This window comes from Xiphophorus hellerii, chromosome 9 (assembly GCF_003331165.1).
Source record: "Xiphophorus hellerii strain 12219 chromosome 9, Xiphophorus_hellerii-4.1, whole genome shotgun sequence".
In the NCBI taxonomy this organism is placed as follows: domain Eukaryota; kingdom Metazoa; phylum Chordata; class Actinopteri; order Cyprinodontiformes; family Poeciliidae; genus Xiphophorus; species Xiphophorus hellerii.
The window spans coordinates 32,311,768-32,331,185 of record NC_045680.1 but is presented as its reverse complement, the minus strand read 5'-3'; the positions used below and the strand labels follow the sequence as shown (position 1 = coordinate 32,331,185).

At 44.3% G+C, this 19,418-nt stretch overlaps 1 protein-coding gene across 5 annotated transcripts in view; it reads left to right on the top strand.

Moving 5' to 3' along the window:
* Positions 1-19,418, top strand: part of nfia (nuclear factor I/A) — a 75,833-nt gene that overhangs the window by 44,135 nt on the left and 12,280 nt on the right. For 3 of the 5 annotated variants that reach the window (XM_032572478.1, XM_032572476.1, XM_032572475.1), the window contains exons 4-9: positions 1,615-1,689; positions 4,428-4,545; positions 10,552-10,679; positions 13,972-14,150; positions 14,677-14,842; positions 17,524-17,612. In XM_032572478.1, the coding sequence (XP_032428369.1) occupies positions 1,615-1,689; positions 4,428-4,545; positions 10,552-10,679; positions 13,972-14,150; positions 14,677-14,842; positions 17,524-17,612 (755 nt within the window). The other 2 variants (XM_032572479.1, XM_032572477.1) reach the window with 2 other exon arrangements.

The following is a 19,418-nucleotide window of genomic DNA, read 5'->3' as shown; positions in this document are numbered from 1 at the left end:
TAAAGTATCTGAAACTTCTTGTACTTAAGTATGGAAATTACTGTAAAAATGGATGTACTCAAGTAATGTAATGAAAAGTACAAGTAAAAAGTAAAACAAGGCAAATGTTGTTTGAATGACATTTTTTATATTTTGGTAAACTTGTCAAATACACTTAAAATAATGTACCCAACCAAGTGCAGGCAAAATTAAACCTGCTAATAAATTGTTCCAGTTTTAAAGAGTAGCACATGTTAATGGTTTGTGGTTTTGAACTTGCATGCCTTTCCTATATTCGTTAAATTTAGTCTAAATTGCTATCGCTATGGCTTCTGTCCCCCTTTGAACAGAGGAGTCTAGGTAGCCTGCTACAGTCAACATTAGGCCTAAGCTAAATACACCACGTGTGGAACTGAAACAATGCCAAACAAAGTTCATTTATACAGGTAACGTTATGGTCAAGATTTCACAATAGTGCCTAGTGACCAAGCTATAGTTACTGAAACAGGAGGATTATAACCATTTCATAAGACGTTACCTCGATGTGTTTCTTCAAGTTGGACGGGGAGTTTTTGTAAGATAGAATTTCCACATCTTCGGGCAGGAATAACATAAACTGCATGCGGTACGACGAATCTTTAACACCCACGAAAGAGTATATTGTGTTTAAATAAGGCCATGGGCTCTCGTCACCAGCTGGTGGTTCCCCTGGAGCCGTGTCCGACGTAGTTGCAGTCGTTGTGGTCTCCGTCTCCTCCTCCATGTGGCTGCTGCTGATTGCGAGACTTGCTTTGTGTTTAATGGGAGAAGCGAAACAGGTGTATCCTATTGGTGGTGATGAACAAGCCCAGGCAAGTAGGCTACCGACTTTGTTGCAGTCAATCAGTAGGTGGGGTCAAAACACTTGTGTTTCTCTCTCGCTTTTTTGTAACGAGTAACTAAACCACACATTGAAAATGTATCGGAGTAAAAGTACGCAATTAAGTTCGGAAATATAGTGAAGTAAAAGTGAAAGTCATCAAAAATTTTCATACTCGAGGAAAGTATGAAGTACTCCAAAATATACTTAAGTAAAGTAGTGAAGTATTTTTACTTCGTTATTATACAACACTGTTAATTACTGTTTTGTTTGACAGTGTAATAACACTTAAAGACATTACTGTGACTGCTATTGTGACATTTATGAAATATGATGATTCTTGGTTAATGTCAAGTTGTCATAACGAAGACATTTTGAATAATGTAAACTTTGTATTAAAAGTGTCATGATTTACCGAATGACACTTTATGACAACAGTTATAAATATTCATGAAGACTTATTCATGTTTATGATGGATGTTATGACAGTCTTATTCACACCCTGTCAAATAAAGTGTTACAGTAAATTTTTTTGAAACACAGTCTCGTCTCTGATAACTGATCCACTGAGCCGGTTCGGATCTGTACATCCAGACACGGAACCGGGTTCTGTTCAGGTTCCGCTGCGCTTATACCGATGGCTCTGTTCTAAATGGGACTTAACTGGACTGATTCACAATAACTGAATAATCCTGGATGTTTCCATGGAAACCTGTGATGTTCCACCTGAAGAGCAGGATCAGTGAACTCTTCCTCCTCCTCCTCTTCCTCTACAGGTCACCTGGGATTCCAGGACAGCTTTGTCACACCTGGAGTCTTCACCGTGGCCGAACTTGTCCGAGTCTCCCAGAGTGAGTCTCGCTCTTTCTCTTCCTTCTCTCTGATTGGTCCGTTAGTGACAGCTGCTCTGTGATTGGCTCAGCAAATTATTATTAAACTTTTTAATTGTTTTCATTTTTTATTTAATTTTGTGTTTTTATTAATTTTATTGATTATTAAATTTTTCAGTTTTTCTTGTGTTTTATATTAATTTTGTTTGCTTAAATATTTTTATTTAACTTTATTTTTTAATAAATTCTGTTCCATTATTTATTGTTGGTTAATATGTTTATTCTATTCCAACTCAGACAGATTTTTGGTTCATCTTTTGTTGCTTAGTTCTCGATCATTCTTTTGCTCCCAGTTTTGACCAGAACCAGAACCAGAACCAGACTTGCTCCAGTTTCATGTTTCATTTTTTTGCCAGCTCTGCCCCCGTTCACCTGGGCTGGAGGAAAGCACAGGTGTAAGCACAGAGCCTGGAGGCGCTCCTTTACGGACCACAGCTGTAGGACAGTTGTCATGGAAACCAGCTGTTGGTCTGCCGTCCATCTGATGGCTGAGCAGTTTTTCTGCTCTCTAGCTCCCTCTGTTGGGGATGTTGTGTCGTCTTCTGGTTCAGACATCAGGTCCTGCTGTCTGTCTTCAGCCATGTTGGATGGTTTTTAGCTCCAGCAGATTAAATGTTTCTGCTGCGGCTCCTGAAGCTGAAACACACATCGTCTCTTTCACACACACACACACACCAAAACAAAGGCTGTCGGGGTGTGTGTGTGTGTGTGTATTGTGTGGGTCAGCACATTTGCAGCAATGCAGCTTTGAAAGAATCACTTATAGATTAGAGTACAGGAGAGTGCATGCTCTGTCTGAGTGTGTGTGTGTGTGGGTGTGTGTGTGTGAGGTCACAGCAGCGTTAGCATCAGAAGAAGAGTAATGCAGCACCAGTAAAACCAGTTCAGTCCAGCAGGTAGAATTGGTGTTGCTGGTTTCTGACCAATCACACGGCTTCGTCTGGGAGCTCTGTGCCCCGAGTTTTGTCCTGCAGGCTCACCGAACAGTTCAGTTCACCCAGGTCACCAGGTCTTTTTCTTCTCTCCCTGCTCTTGTGACCCAGAGAAGCCTGGATAGTTCCAGAGCGGCACAGAACCACCTCCAGGTACTTGATGCTGCTTTGACTCACTTGTTGTGGTTCTGGTCGGGTCACAGATCCAGTGTGGACCGGTCCTCTCAGCTGAGCAGCTATAGTGAAACTTCTCTCAGCTCCTAAATCCTGCTCAGAGTGAGACCTCTCTGCTTCTGCTCCTCTTGGTTCTGACAGCTGACAGAACCGAGTCCCAGATCAAGGTGGGATCTCACCTTTACTGAGTCCAGCAGTAGCTCCTGCTGATATGCACCCCGCCCCCCCCCCACACACACACACACACAGCAGCAGTGACCTTGGTGCTGTGCAGCCGTTACTCCCTGGCAGCCAATCGAATCTCTGCCTGTCGATCAATATCCTATTAAAGCAGCAGAGAGCGAGCAGCGGCCTGGTCCAGCTGGTCCAGAACCGACCAACAGAACCGCTTATATAGGTTCTGCCATGGGTCGTGGTGAGCCGCCCCAGAACAGAGGAACCTGTCCGGGTCTGTTCTGGCTCCTCTCATAACGAAGCGGGTTCTGACTGGATTCTCAACATGTGGGCCAGCTGTCAGCTGGGGTCGTCCTCAGGGTCTGGGTCCAACCGGAACATCTGGGTTAGGCTCAGTCCAGAGAAAGCTGGGTTTGCTGTGGGCGTGCACGTTGAGCTGGTTGCGGCGCAGCGTTGGCACTGACAGGTTTCACACTCCGTCAGGCCGGTGACCCATTTGGCTGGGAGGAAAAGCGAGTGGACTTCCTCCACCCCTCCTCCGTCCTGCCCTCTGTTGCCCTGGGTAACACACACACCTGGTCAGGTGCCAGCAGCAGATGGTCTCGCTGCTCCACCGCAGCAGAGAGCGTCTTCATGATAACCATCATCATGGTAACCATGGTCCAAAAGCTCTGAGGTGAACCAGCTTCACTGACAGAACCAGAGGCAGGCTGGACCTGGAGGAGGTGTTCCTCAGGGATCTGGTCCAGATCACTTCCTGCTCCTTCATCCCATCTGGGAGGTTCTGGGATCTGCTCCCAGTTTGAACTGGGAATGCTGGAAACAAGCAGGAGAAACTTGGAAGCACTTCTGGGTTTTGGTTCTGATGAACTTCCCAGCTCTGTGCTGTTGTCATTATTATTATTATTATTATTATTGACGTTGGATTGTCCAGGCTGGCTGTGAAACACTGATGTGGAATCATGAACACTGCTGCTTCTCTCTTAGGAGAGCTCTCTCTCTCTTTCTCTCTCTCTGTGTGTGTGTGTGTGTGTGTGTGTGTGTGTGTGTGGGCGTGTGTGTGTAAGCTATCTCTGCAGGGCTCAGTGATAGATAGATGGGCTGAGCTCACGGTGCTGAGCTCAGCAGAAAATTACCCAGCAGGTCCTGTCACTCCTCTTCCTCTTCCTCCTCTTCTTTCATCCCATCACGCCATCATGCTCAGTGTCAATAAAGCGATGAAGAGGAGGGAAGGGGGGCTGGAGGGATGTCTGGGTTTGAAGCTGATTGCTGCCTTTGTTCAGCAGAGTTCACAGAGAGGAAGAGGATGATGATGAAGGAGTCTCAGGTCACGACTGACACGACCTCGGACTGAGGATGGAACCCGGTTCTGTCCATCCTGCTGATCGACCCGGTCTCTCCCTGTGTTCTATCCTGCAGCTCCCATCGCGGCCGGAACCGGACCCAACTTCTCCCTGGCCGACCTGGACAGCTCCTCCTACTACAGCATGAGTCCAGGAGCCATGAGGAGGCCGCTGCCCAGCACCTCCTCCTCCAGGTGAGAACACACCTGCTCACACAGAACGGGGACAGGCAAACTGGACCAGGACCAGAACCAGGAAACAGGACCGGGACCGGAACCAGCAAAACATTGTTGTTGGTTCTGGTTGGTTGTTGTTTGTTGTTGTTGGTTCTGGTTGGTTCTGGTTGGTTCTGGTTGGTTCCAGTTGTTTGTTGTTGGTTCCGATTGATTATTGCTGTTGTTGATTGTTGGTTCCGATCGATTATTGCTGTTGTTGATTGTTGGTTCCGATCGATTATTGTTGTTGTTGATTGTTGGTTCCGATCGATTATTGTTGTTGTTGATTGTTGGTTCCGATCGATTATTGTTGTTGTTGATTGTTGGTTCCGATCGATTATTGTTGTTGTTGATTGTTGGTTCTGATTGATTATTGTTGGTTCTGGTTGGTTGTTGTTGGTTCCAGTTGGTTGTTGTTGGTTCCGATTGATTATTGTTGTTGTTGATTGTTGGTTCCGATTGATTGTTGTTGGTTCTGGTTGCTCCATCATGGCTGCATCAGTTTTATTGTTTTCTTTTTATCACCTTCCTTCGTCTGTTTCTGGTCTGGTGAACTTGCTATCGCCCCTAACAACTTTAAAATCCATCCATCGGTGGCGGCAGCCATCTTTCCTGCTGTAAACTGAGCGCTCAGCTCTTCTTCTGTGGATCGGAAACTATTCACACAGAAGTCTGACTTGGTTTAACCAGCAGGAAAAATTCACATTTCAGCAAAAAAAAAATCATTGAACATAAAACCTGCTGTGAGAACGGAGCCAAACGGAACAAACAGATTTCTTCATCAAGGTTCAGTCAGGATCAAAACTGGTCCTCCAGAATCAGGACCTGAACCAGAACCAGAACCTCATGTCATATCAGAATGAGAGCACTTGATATAATTCACAAGAAGCTTCAAGCGTTTTGAGATGTTTAGGAAGAAAAGCAGGCAAGACAAAGAGCATTAACCACATGCACACACACACACACACACACACCCCCAGACACACACAGCGCGTCTGCGCTGCTCGCAGGGTTTGGCCTGACCTCTGCTGTTCAATCTATGCGGTCGCAGGAGTCATATGTCTGCTCAACTACCTGCCCTGCAACTGTCTCTCTCTCTCTCTCTTATACACACTCAGTTTGTTGCTTCCTGAGCAGGACCGGCCAGCACGTCCAACCTGCAGCTCACTGGATCTCAGTAACGTAAACAGAACCGGGCTGCACATGATAAACTGTACTAACAACAAGAACAACAACAATAATAATAATAACAATAACTAGAAATGGTAAATGGGCTGAACTTATATACAAAGTCGGCCTTCTGTCACCTGAAGAACATTTCCAGGATCAGAGGACTCATGTCTCAGTGAGATCTAGAGAAACTCATTCAGGCATTTATCTCCAGTCGCATTGATTCCTGCAGCAGCTTCTTCACAGGTCTGTACAACAAATCAATCCTCCAGCTGCAGCTGATCCAGATCGCTGCTGCTGCAGTTCTGACCAGAACCAGGAAGATAAAGCCCATAAACCCAGTTCTCCAGAACCTCCACTGGCTCCCTGCAGCTCAGAGAATAAATTTTAAATCCTGTTAGTTTATAAATCACTGAACGGATCAGAACCACAACACATTAAATATCTGCTGCTGCTGGATCAACCTTCCAGACCCCTCATGTTCTGGTTCTGGTTGTGCTCTGCATCAGAACCAGAACCAAACAAGGAGAAGCAGCTTTCAGCTTCTATGCACCACAAATCTGGAACAAACTTACATAAAAGTATAAAACAGCTGAAACACTGAGATCCATTATATCCAGACTAAAACCAGCTGGTTGAATTTGAAACATAATCAATTATGAATTTAACGATGGAACTCGACTTAATGTCATGTTTTGATTGTTGATTCTATGCTGCATGACTTTGTTTTTGTGTTTGTTATGATGTAAAGCTCTTTAAAATGCCTTGCTGCTAAAATGTGCTATACAAATAAAGTTTGATTGATTGATTGAAATAAAGAGACATTCTAGTGCAGGGCAGTGCACTGCTAATGTTTATGCTAACTAACCCTAATAACTTGAGAGAAAAAAATAGCTAAAATGCTTATTTTATTGAAGGGACTAATATTAGTGCACCAACCTGAGAGGAATATTGAGGCTTTTATTTTTGAAATTTTCAGTAAGCTTCATTTTAAAGGGCCACAATAATCCCATGTGTAATAGTGGGTGTGTTAAACCAGTCATACAGTATAATGGCCAAAACAGCAATTACCTGTTGTGAAAAATATGAAGGCTTTTATTATGTAGGGTATGTGATGCTCTCATTTCGACAGTCCATTGTGGTTGTCAGTTAAGGGTATCAAGTTTCATGATGGTACTTACTTCCTTTGCTCTTCTGCCATCTTGTCTGTATTAAATGTTCTGTCAAGGTGCTATTTCTATATTTCTAAATGCCACCTCTGCCCTCTGTAGTAAGTCAGCGTTCCACCATCACTGTAGTCCTAAAGGGCAGCTCTGCTGGAGAGCAGACACAGAGGGGCAGACAAAATTCTGTCTATTTTGAGTCTGACACAAAACTGTCAGTTAGAATTTGTTTTGAGTTGAATTTGGCTCGTTTTTTGTTAATTATGTTGCCACAGATACTCGAAATGCCAACAAAAGTAATTGTTCCCCTCATGGGATCGAGCCGCACGTTTTGATATATATATTGTGAGGGGGCACGCAGCGAGCTGCATTGCATGGAGGCAGTGAAATGCCTTGCTTTGTTGTTCTAATACAACGTGTTCCAAATTATTATGCAAGTGATATTTTCTCAGATTTTCTGAAATGGTCAATGTAAATGATGGTCAGTATAATTTTCAAGTCATGAACTATTACAGTATAAATCTAATTTTACTGAACAAAGCTCCCCATGAGAACAGGATTTTTTTCAAAAATAAAAAACTCAAAATGCAAAATGTTCCAAATTATTATGCACAGCAGATTTTCTAAACATTTTATGGATTATAAAGAACATCAAACGGTCATTCTGTGAATGTGCAGCATTAAATGTTCACATGTACTAAAATCAAAAGCTATTTCAATCAGAACCATCTTAACAGACCCAGTTCCATGTTAACGTTGGACCTTCTCTGATATCACAGCACAATTCTTGATCCATTGAACTTGTGAGTTTGTGGAAAGTTTCTGCTGAATTTCTCTGCAGGATGTCAGAAAACCTTCCCAGAGCTGCTGGTTGATATGAACTGGATTCAGATCTTCTGCTTGAGGAAACTCCAAAGGTTCTCAGTAGGGTAGAGGTCAGAGGTCAGAGGAGGATGGTGACCACACTATGAGTTTCTGCCCTTTATGCCCATAGCAGCCAATGACACAGTGGTTTTCCTGGGAGCATCAGATGGTGGATTGTTATGATGAAGATGATTTTATTACCGAAGGTTCGGCTCTTCTTTTGGAACCATGACAGAAAATGATCAGTCAGAAAGTCCAGATACTTTGCTGAGGTCATTTTCACACCTTCATGGACTCTGAAGGGGCCGACCAGCTCTCTCTCTCTCTCTCTCTCTCCCCATGATTCGGCCCACAGCATGACTCCACCACCTCCTTGCTGACGTCACAGCCGTGTTGGGACGTGGTGGCCATCCACCACCGATCCACTACTGCGTCCATCTGGACCATCCAGGGTTGCCCAGCAGTCATCAGTGAACAAGTCTGTTTGAAAATCAATCTTTATGTCCGGCTGGGCCCACTGGGACCGGTTCTGCTTGTGAGCTCTGGTTAGGGGCCCAATAGTAGGTTCATGCACCTCTGGAGGATCCTCCCCCTTGAGGCTCCAGCAGCTTCAAATCACTGTTTGCTGCTTTGTAAGGACATTTTAACAGCTGCTCTGTGGTGTCTAACAGAAACTTTCCTCATTGTGCCTTTATCTGTAAAACCGTCTTTGTTCTGAATCAGCCACAAATCTCTTCACAGTACGATGACGCTTCAGTTTTCATTAAATATCTAATGTTTTCATACCTTGTTATACGGCACTACACTATCTGATGGTTTTCATCAGCAGAGATTCTTTCTCTTTCCCATATTGCTTGAAACCTGTGGCCTGTTTAATAATGTGGAACATCCTTCTGAAGTAGATTTCCTTTAATTGAGCTCAGCAGACAAACTAATCAATCAGCTTTCTGAAATTAATTATAGTGATTCAAAGAGCCCTGACACACAATAGCATCTATACATTTAATAGCACAACAAAAATGTAATCTTTATGACACTTTAATCCAATTTGCATAATAATTTGGATGGAGCGATGTCTATGGAGCGGCACATAAATCAGCTTGTTAGGAACTGCTTTTTCCAAATTCGGAACATTTCTAAACTTCGTAAGATGGTGACTTATGGTGACCTTGAGATGATTGTTCATGCTTTTGTCTCATCGAGATTGGATTATTGTAACAGTCTGTTCACATGTCTTAACAAGAGGGAGTTTGCGCGTCTGCAGGTTGTACAAAACTCTGCTGCACGCCTGCTCACTCGCACTCACAGGAGGGAACATATTACACCCATCCTCAAAAGTTTGCACTGGCTGCCTGTATCTTACAGGATGCACTACAAAATCCTGGTACTGACTTTTAGAGCTCTTCATGGACAGGCGCCAGACTATATTAAGAACCTCATCCAGCCTTATGTTTCGACTAGGAGCCTCAGGTCGTCCAATCTGAACTTGCTGATGGTTCCTCGGACCCTTTTTAAGACTCGAGGAGACAGATCTTTTAAAGCTGTGGCGCCTCGCCTCTGGAATGAGCTACCTTGTACCATTCGATCTTTGGATTGTATAGACACTTTTAGGAAACAACTTAAGACCCACTTTTTTAAACTTGCTTTTTAGCTTAATACTGTGTTTTATTGTTTTGTATGTTGCTTTTAATTTATTTTATTTTTTACACTTTGTGCAGCACTTTGTGACCCTGGTCTGTGAAAAGCGCTATAGAAATAAAGTTTACTTACTTACTTACTTACTTATAATTTGGAACACAGTGTAATAACAACAACAATAATAATAACTAGAACATTTCTGAAGAAATTTAAACGGGACCTGCCAAAGTGTGCCAGCCTTCTGATGCTAAAGATTAGCATCAATGCTAAATTAGGTTACAATGTACTCAATAGCATGTGGAGAATCATAAGCATGTTGAGTAATATGGACTTACTCCATTCAGTATGTTAGAGTTAGTGTGTAAGCTAAAATGAGCCAAAATGCTAATGTTTGCCTAAATGCTGTCAGTAGCATGTTGTCTTACATTTACTTCCTCCATTGAGAATACTAACCATGGCTAATAAATAAGAAAAATAGATAAAAGCTTTTTTAGGGAAAAGGCTAATGCTAATGCACTGCCTTGCTCTAGGCCAGTGGCCAAAGTGTGTGGGGCGCACCCTAGGGGGGACGCAGTGCCATTGCATGGAGGGCGTGGGAAGCGGTATGGATGATTGAAAAAAAAAAAAACAGTTACACAAAAGTGTTTCACTGTAAAGATGGTTTGTAGTGTTTTTGTTGCAACCTGAAGTGTGAAATAAACGTCAGTGGGGTTGGGAAACACAATATGTGTAAAGGTTTATGTCTGGTTGAACGATGTGTGTGCCCAGTTGATTTTTTTTTTCTTTTTTTTTTTTTTGGGGGGGGGGGGTATTGCAATCCATAGGGGGTCCAGAAGAAAATCTTTGGGAACCACTGCTCTAGGCAGTGCACTAGTGTGGGGCTGTGAAATGCTAATGTTTGTGCTAATGTTAGTGCACTAACCTGGGAGAAACAGATAGTAAAGGCTAATATTGGCTGTTTTGGGTTTTGGCCTTCAGTAAAGGTCGGATCCAGAGAGTTCTGACACAAGAACAGAAGGTTCTGGTGCAGATGGATGTTAATGTGCAACAGGTGCAGCAATGGGTCTGCTGGTTCTGTTGTTGGTTCTGTTCCCGGTTCTGTGTTTGGTAATGGGTCTGCCGGTTGTGTTGCCGGTTGCTCTGTGTGCAGCTCTGCCAAGAGGATAAAGTGCATGGAGGAGGACGTTGACAGTCCGGGCGAGGAGTCCTACTACCCAGGTCCGGGTCGGTCTCCGGGCAACGGCGGCCAGGCCGGCAGCTGGCACGATGTGGAGCCAGGTATGTTGTTGCCACGGCAACCCCACCTGCTTCAATAACAAGCCATCTAACCCACTAACACCATCAGCTGCAACCTGAAGCTGCTGCAGAGCCAGCGGTGCTGCTGGGGGCGGGGCTTGTAGCTGTCAGCTGTGTGCGTGTGTGTGCGTGTGTGTGTGTGTGTGCAGTCATCACCCCGGCTCGGAGAGGGGCAGCCATCTTGATCTGTCTTCCTGCAGGTCGGAGGTCAGACGGGAAACACGTCAGTCTCCTGTTTGTCCCTCTACTGTCACGCTTTGAGATATTAATAAACTACCAAATTATTTTTATTGTAAAATATTTGTTTTTAGATATTTAATTCTAATATTTTATTGCATAAAGTAAAAATTATTTTCAACATATTTTTATGTTGTAATTTATTTAAACGTAAATTTATATGTAAATTTATTTACATATAATAAATAAACAATGAAATAATAATTTTGAAATAAAAACTTTCAAAACATCACAGAAAATAGAAAAATAAATGAATAAAAAGCATGTTGATAATTTCAGCCATATTGAAGGTGTGTTTGTGGGAGGGGTCCAGGTGTTCCTCCACCCGTCTGTTTTCATGCTGCTTTCTCTTCTTCTTCTTCCCGTTTGTTTGCGTCTCGCGGTGGAAGCTGGATATAAGCTACGCGGCTCTCTAGCTAGCTCGTTCATCTCTCGACAAGGTAAAAACGACAACACGGCGTTTCCTCCGTCTCCGTGTGTGTGACCCCGCCTCCTCTCCTCTGATGATGGACAGATAGATGTGGATGGTTTGTCTCTGTGTCGTCTGCTGGATCCCCACCCACCTGTGCTCACCTGTCAGCATGCCGATGACATCATGGTGGCTGTTTATTGGTCGTTGTGTTTGGACGGAGCGTGTGTTGAGGTGTGAATGTTATCTTTAACGCCTGTCCCTTTTACCTGGCTCTCCTGTGGAAAACACCCAGAGCCGGTGGAGCTGAACCGGTTCAGCCCGGTTCTGAGGTCGAACTTTGTCCATGTGCTGCAGCGTGCTGCGGCGCGGCGTTCCACTGATCAGGGTTTGTCGTTACGATGCAGACCGGAAAAACAAAATACCACTCGATTTATCAAACAATCAAATGTTTAATTTTGTGTTTTTAGTTTCTGTTCAGACCTGAAATGATGAGAAACAGAAACTGGATGGATGAACGGACGAACAAATAAATGATGGACGGATGAACGGGTGGATGATGGATGGATGGATGGATGGATGGATGGATGAACGGGGTAAACAGACCTGGACTCTTCCTCACTCCTACTTCCTGTTGTCACAACAAGCCCCACCCCCTCCAGCTGTCTCATGCCTCCTGCATTGTGTGGTAGTTGTTGAATGACATCATCAGTGATGTCATCACAGTTGACCCAGCCTCCAGGCTCCTCATCTTCCTCATGGTTCTTGCCAGGAACGCCAGCCTCCATCTGCTCTCTGAAGCGCTCAGACAGGTGCAGCTCCTCTTCCTCCTCTTCCTCCTGCCCCAGAACGGCTGCCCCCCTCTATCACCGGCCCGTCATTACCGGGCCTCCAGGTGAGGCCAGAACCTGTCCAGAACCCTTTACTACCCCTCCTCACTTGTATACCACTGGGTTATTGCCACGTCAACATACCTGAAGCTAAGCACTCACCTGTTGGGCCATCATTTAGACTTAACCCCTCCCACTGTCACCGGTTAACCCCTCCCACTGTCACCGGTTAACCCCTCCCACTATTAAGCTCCAGTCTCCTCCTGACTTGGCTTGATTGGTTGTTGAAAGGAGCTGATAGTTTGATTTAAGTTCCTGTGGAAGCAGGAGACATCCTTCCATCCATCCAACCATCCATCCGTCCATCCTTCCATCCATCCAACCAACCGTCCATCCAACCATCCTTCCATCCATCCAACCATCCGTCCATCCAACCAACCGTCCATCCAACCATCTGTCTCTCATCCAACCGTCCATCCGTCCGTCCATCCAACCAACCATCCATCCGTCCAACCATCCATCCTTCCATCTATCCAACTGTCCATCCATCCGTCCTTCCGTCATCCATCCGTCCAAACATCCATCTATCCCTCATCCAACCGTCCATCCTTCATCCATCCAACCGTCCATCTATCCGTCCATCCAACCATCCATCCATTCAACCGTCCATCCATCTGTCCATCCAACCATCCATCCATCCAACCGTCCATCTATCTGTCCATCCAACCATCCATCCTTCCATCCGTCCAACCTCGTCTTCCTCCTCAGGTTTCTCAGCAGGACATTAAATCTTCTTCTCCTCCATGTTTATCTGTTCCTCTTTTCTTCAGGATAACAAGGTTCAGGTGGAGGTTCAGGTGGTGCTAACTGGAGCTTTGCTCTAATTGAGGCTGAGCTGATTGCACCTTCTTCACTGTAACCATGGTAACCCTCATAGTAACCCAGTTCCTGGTTCTGCTGCAGCTTTCTGGATCAGAAACAGGAGACCGGATCTCTGAGACTGGCCAGAACCTCCTGAAGCTCAGGTTCAGGGTGCTGGGTTCTTCTGGATTCTTTCATATTGGTTAGGTTTTATAAACAAAAGAGAAACAAATTAAATTCTGAGGAAGAATCCAGATTAAAGAAAACCTGTCCCAAAACAATCTGGTTCAGACCCGGTTCATCAGGTTTCTGAGAGAAGTCATCTGATTGGACAGATGGTCGTCATGTGACCAGATGAATCATCTTTGAAACACACTGTGGTCTGTCCACTCTGTGTGTGTGTGTGTGTGTGTGTGTGTGTGTGTGTGTGTGTGTGTGTGCTCTCCCATCCATTCAGTGATTACTGTAAACACACACACGCTGTGGATTGTCAGAGTGATAAATCACAGACGACTTTAAGTGAATTAGTGCAGCAGCTCTACCTCTCCGTCCGTCCATCCCTCCATCGCTCTCTCTCTCTCTCGCCCATCACTCTAAGCTCCTCCCCCTTCTCCTCCTCTGAGTTTCATAGCTTACCGGCTCTAACGAGCAAACAGGCCTTGTTAGACCAATCAGAATCTTAATTAGAACAGAGGAAGTGGAGGAGGAGAAAAAGGAGAAGGAGGTGGAGGAGAAAGAGGAGGAGGAGTTGTAAAGCAGATAAATGGAGGAATGTTTTGACTGACAGTTGCTGTGGGTGGGGCTTAATGCTGCACTCTCATTGGTCCATCTGCTCTGCCGTGTCTGTCTGTTGGGTTTGCATGTTGACCCCTCCTCCTCTCCACCCCCACTAACTTGTCCCCCCCCCCCCCCCCCCCCCCCCCCCATGTGCCCACAGCCAGCCCCCACGCCCCCCCCTCCGGCCTCCACTTCTCCTCCTCCCCCATCCTGCAGCAGCCCGCCTCCTACTTCTCCCACCCGGCCATCCGCTACCACCCACAGGAGACGCTCAAGGAGTTCGTCCAGCTGGTGTGTCCTGACTCCGCCCAGCAGGCCGGACAGGTGGGCCTCCTCAATGTAAGCACACACACACATGCACCCCCACGCCCACGCCCACTCACACACACACACACTTATGTGCAGGCGAGTCAGTGTGTGTTGGCAGAAAATGATACAGTGTGTGGTTTCAGGTTGATAGCTGATATATCTGCGTCTAGACATCCAATCGATACACACACACATCCCCACACACTCACACACACACACGCCTCTGCTCACTCGACCTCGGGACAGTCCTGTAGTAAACAAGCAGAGCTGAAGTCAGACTGGACCGAGTCTGGACCAGAACCTCCTGTTCCCAGAGTTCCCAGTTTTCTGGACGGCCCGTTAGGGAACCGGACTGGCGCCGGCGCCGATGTTTGTTCAGCTGGATCCGGTCAGGTTCTGCAAATATTCAATAGAAATGTGAAAATAAATCAAATCCAAGAATGTAAATCATCAGTGATGCTGAAACTGTCACCGCTCTCTGGGTTCCTGCTGCATGGTTCTGGTTCTGGTTCTGGATCCAGCCTGTTCTCTGACTCCTGTCCCTCCTCTTCCTCAGCCCAGCAGCAGCTCCCAGACGAAGGTCCACAACCCGTTCCTGCCGACGCCCATGCTGCCCCCCCCGCCGCCCCCTCCGATGGCCCGGCCCGTCCCGCTGCCCGTCGACACCAAGCCCCCCCCCACCTCGTCCACAGAGGGGGGTGGCAACTCCCCTTCCTCCCCCAGTGAGTAACACGAGCCCATCGGACCAGAACCAGAACACCGGTCCGACCATAAAGATCCTGGTTCTGATTTGTCAGCTGGTTCTGGTTCTGATCCATTAGCTGATAGTCCTGAGACGTTGCTGATGGTGTCTTTAATATTACCTCTTACTTGAGGTGAAGGGGAACATCTAGTTCTAGATGCCATTAAGTTTTATTACTCTGTCAAAAGCTTTAATAAACATTTTAATATTTCCTCTCACCTCAGGTAAATTGCAACAAGTAGCACCAGTTCTAAAAATGTCATAAAGGGTTATTACCGTATCAACTCTGTAATAACAGAGCCATTAATTAATGGGTTTCAGACACGTGACCCAGATGATGCGCGATACTCAGATGGAAGTCCGGAAGTGGATTTCTCCGGCTCAAATCAGAGCAAAATGGACCACAGTGAGCAGCTAACGCCCTAAATAGGCTGAAACAGACGAGGCATCTAAAAAAACACGTGTATATTTAGTTTATGATCCGTATTCTCTCTGCAAAAAAGACTTCTCTTATAATCTTGAGGATTTACAGCATCGAGGCGATCCACATAACTAACTATCTGGAGCCGCAGACCTCAGATTATAGTTGTACCATGAGCCAGGAGACAGTTTTCAAAAGCCTGGAGAATAAAATCATTTTAAAATCATAAAATCAGGTTGGGTCAAATTTAGGATCAAAAGAAGCATTAAATGGCTGTGGACTTGTTTCTGCCGGGTGAGTAGTGAGTTGTGCTATTTTAAGTAATTAGTCTATGATAACGATGCTATCGCTAACAACAAGCTAACCCATGCTATTTCTAGGAGCTTGGATCTCCTGGTAAATAATTTATTTAGCTTCTGTAAACCAAATTCATGCAGAAGTTGTAGGTTAATGTTGAGTGGTTGTAGGATTCAGGTCCAATGTAGGTCAACAATTCGTGTTTGGACACCAACCATGTGGGGGAACAGTCCCAGCTCACTGTGGCTGTACGGCTGGGGAGGTTACATTTCATTTATGTAGCTATTTTTTTTTATTTAGCATGAAAGTCCCATTGAATAAACATATTTTCTGTCCGGGACTCGGCACTGAGCTAGCTGCTAACAACATTAGCATTCTGAGGACAACAAAGCTAAGGCATAGAAATAATATATCTTACCTTACATATGAATGCTTGTCTTTCTTAGTAACTGTCCAGTAAAATATCTGAAAATAAAATTTAAACGATGCGATCCTTGTCTGTTAGAAACTCGGCGCTGCAAACTGGCATTGTTAGTTTCTGCACCTCCTGTTTTTAACTGTAGATCGTTGATCCACTCTCCTCCTCTTTTTTCGGTAAGTTCTTTAAAATTAACTCCCTTGTGACCCACTACATTCGAAACACGAAAATAACGTTTATCTTTCTCTCTATCAGAACGGTTGGAACAACCGTACAGGACTCAGACTTTAGACATTTTGATGCTGGATCAACAGAAATAAATGGGCTGCATTTACTTCCGGCCCTCCATCTGCATTGGGTGACGTCGGTGCCACGTCATCTGAAACCCAGCAATATTGTTCTCTTTACCTCAAGTAAAGTGAAACTCATCAGACTAGTTAAAATACCAGCATAGTTTTAGAATAAATACATAAAGAACAAGTAATTTTTTGCTTTATTCCACAGAGTTTAACTTCTGGGTTAGCGTTTTATACTTCTGAAATATTGATTAAAAAACTAAAACAGAATTACTTATTCTTTAACTTGGAACAAATATTGTTTCAGGAGTCCTAACTCTAAGTGTATTTGTACTTTATTGGAGAGAGTTTTTTCCTTCTCAGCCTTCCTGTAGCGCTCTTCTAACTGGGAGATTTTCTCATCTTTGTTTCCTGGAAGCAGTGACTGGTCCCCATTAGGACCTCCCCATTAGCATCCTCCACACCCTTAGCAAGTCTTCATTAGCGTTCTTTGTCCCCCACCATGTGTCGTTAGGCTAAATCGAGTCGTCATATGGCTAAAGTTAGCAAAGAACCATGTCACATCAGCCAAGTTTCTCAATAAAACACACAAGGGGTAAAATTGACTAATATAGAAGCTTAGAATTTGCTAGACTGGAGGGGAAAACTCTATCTGCCCTTAAAATATGTTTAAGATTAAGGGCTAACCTTCCAGTGAGCGGTTGACACATTTAACTAACATTAAGTTACAGCAAGCTAGCATTAACTTAGATTGCTGAAAGCTAATTTTTCCTAGAAATAGAAATATAGTCAGTGTTTTATTCTCAAATAAAATCTAAAATTAATAAGAAGCATGCCTAATTTATCTATTAGGTGACTTACTTCTGCTTCCTGTTACTCAGGAGTTCTGGCTGTTGTAACTTGGGGCAAGATGAAGACTTCTTCTTATCTTCAGCAGACTGCATTCAATTGGTGCACTGCTGCCTCTCACTGGTCGAGAGGCGCATTGCACTACATAGCATAACGTCATGTTTGAAATGTAAAGTTCATTATTGCTCTGTTGACATCTTGCTTGTAATACTGCAGGATCTATTAGATGAAGAAAGTTTAGACTAACAACAAATGATAGAGTAATTTGGTGTTAACACATAAAGCTACATCACGTTTTAAAGTTTGATAATTCATACCTATTAATAACATATTCATGTCTTACTCACCTGTGTGTATGTGTGTGTGTGTTTTCTGTGCAGCGTACTCCACCCCCACCACATCTCCATCCCAGCGGTTCGTCAGCGTCGGCCCTCGAGACCCCGGCTTCAATATCCCTCAGCAGCCACAGGTAAGGCCCGCCCCCGGCCGGTTCTGGGACACCTGTCAGGTCCAGACGGGTCCAAGCAGGTCTGAGCGGGATGGCAGAACTACTTCCTGTGGAAGTGCAGCAGGTCTGGAACATCTGGATGTCCAGCTATGGCTAGCTCAGGAAGCTAACGCTCTGGTTAGCTTCCTGGCTCTGCTGCCGGTTCCTGCTGCGGGCCCTGAGCGTCTCGGGTTTTTCTGTTTGGATTTCAGAACCACATTTTAAATTTAAGCAAGCAAAATTTCAGCAGTAAAACACAAGCAAATCTTTGTAGAAGTTTCCCTTTGTGATGTCATCAGGAACCAAAGAGTTCAGTAGATGTTTGTGGAACTTTAATCCATTCATGGAAATATGGAGACCGAAGCTTCAAACTCCTGAAAAACTGGAAATGAGTCAAGAATCAATTCAAAAGCCTCTGAACTGGAAACCTACCGACATCAGAACCTTCCAGACCCGCTGCAGGTTCTGGAGCTATCAGCAGAGGGTCTGCAGGCGGACAGATGTTGGGTTCTGTCTCTACATCTGGATGTGACCCTGCTGAGGGGCGTGGCTAACTGAGCGTGGCTTGGTGATTGGCCAGCTGATCAGTCATGTGACACTTTTATCTCTCTGGTATTTTAATCACAGAATCCAAATACACACAGAACAATATTCATCTGCTATTTCTTGCAGAACAGTTGGTCACTGAACGCAGCATCCACTTCTCATGCTGTCTGAGTGTGTGTGGGTGTGTGTGTGCTGTAGGGAGCGGTCCAGGTCAGGGTGTGTTTGTCAGCTGATTTATGAAGAGTGTAACGATTGGCCTGGTCATGCTTTAACTCATCTTTCTCTCTCGCTCACACACACACACACACACCCACACACACACACACACACACACACACAGAAAGCAATAAGCTGGGAGTCCTCTGTTGGCATTTCAGACATGCTCCATCGCTCTGCTGTGTGTGTGTGGTGACCTGCAGTGAACGAGTCTGTCGATTTATTGATTCTGTCTCACACCCACACACACACACACACACCCACACACACGCACACACACACACACACACCCTCTGAGAGGCCAACGTGGTCCAGGTGTTTGTCACTGAAACAGTTGGTTATTTATTTGTTCCTCCTCTGCCTCCAGGAGGCGCTGCTGAGGCTGAAGCTGCATGCAGTCTTCTTCCTCTTCCTCTCTGGGACTTGCGAGGAATTTCTTAAATCTAAAATCTGCAGAGAAGGAAAACTTTCTGTTTATGTCCCAAGATGAAATTTGGGATGGGCAAAACCTTTTACCAAGATTCGTTTTGTAGAGTCATTATTCTAACACAGGACCTATATATTATCAGATATGATCAGATATTATTAGATATTATGTAATATTGTTGGATATGATCAGATATTTAAATGCTATCTGATATGATCAGTTATTAAATATGATTCGATTTTGGATATTATTAGATATTATCCAATATTATCTGATATTATTAGATAATATCCAATATGATCAGTTATTGTGAAATATTATAACATTTTATCAGTTATTAAATATTATTAGATATTATATGATATTATCAGATATGATAAGTTATTATTAGATATTATGTGATATTAGATCCTAAGCAATATTATGAGACATTATTAGATATTATCTGATATTATTAGATAATACCAGATATTAAAAGATATTGTTTGATATTATCTGATATCGGATATTATTAGATATTATCTAATATTATCAGTTATTATTAGATAATATCAGATGCTATCTGATATTATCAGATATTATCAATCCATGGGCTGCAC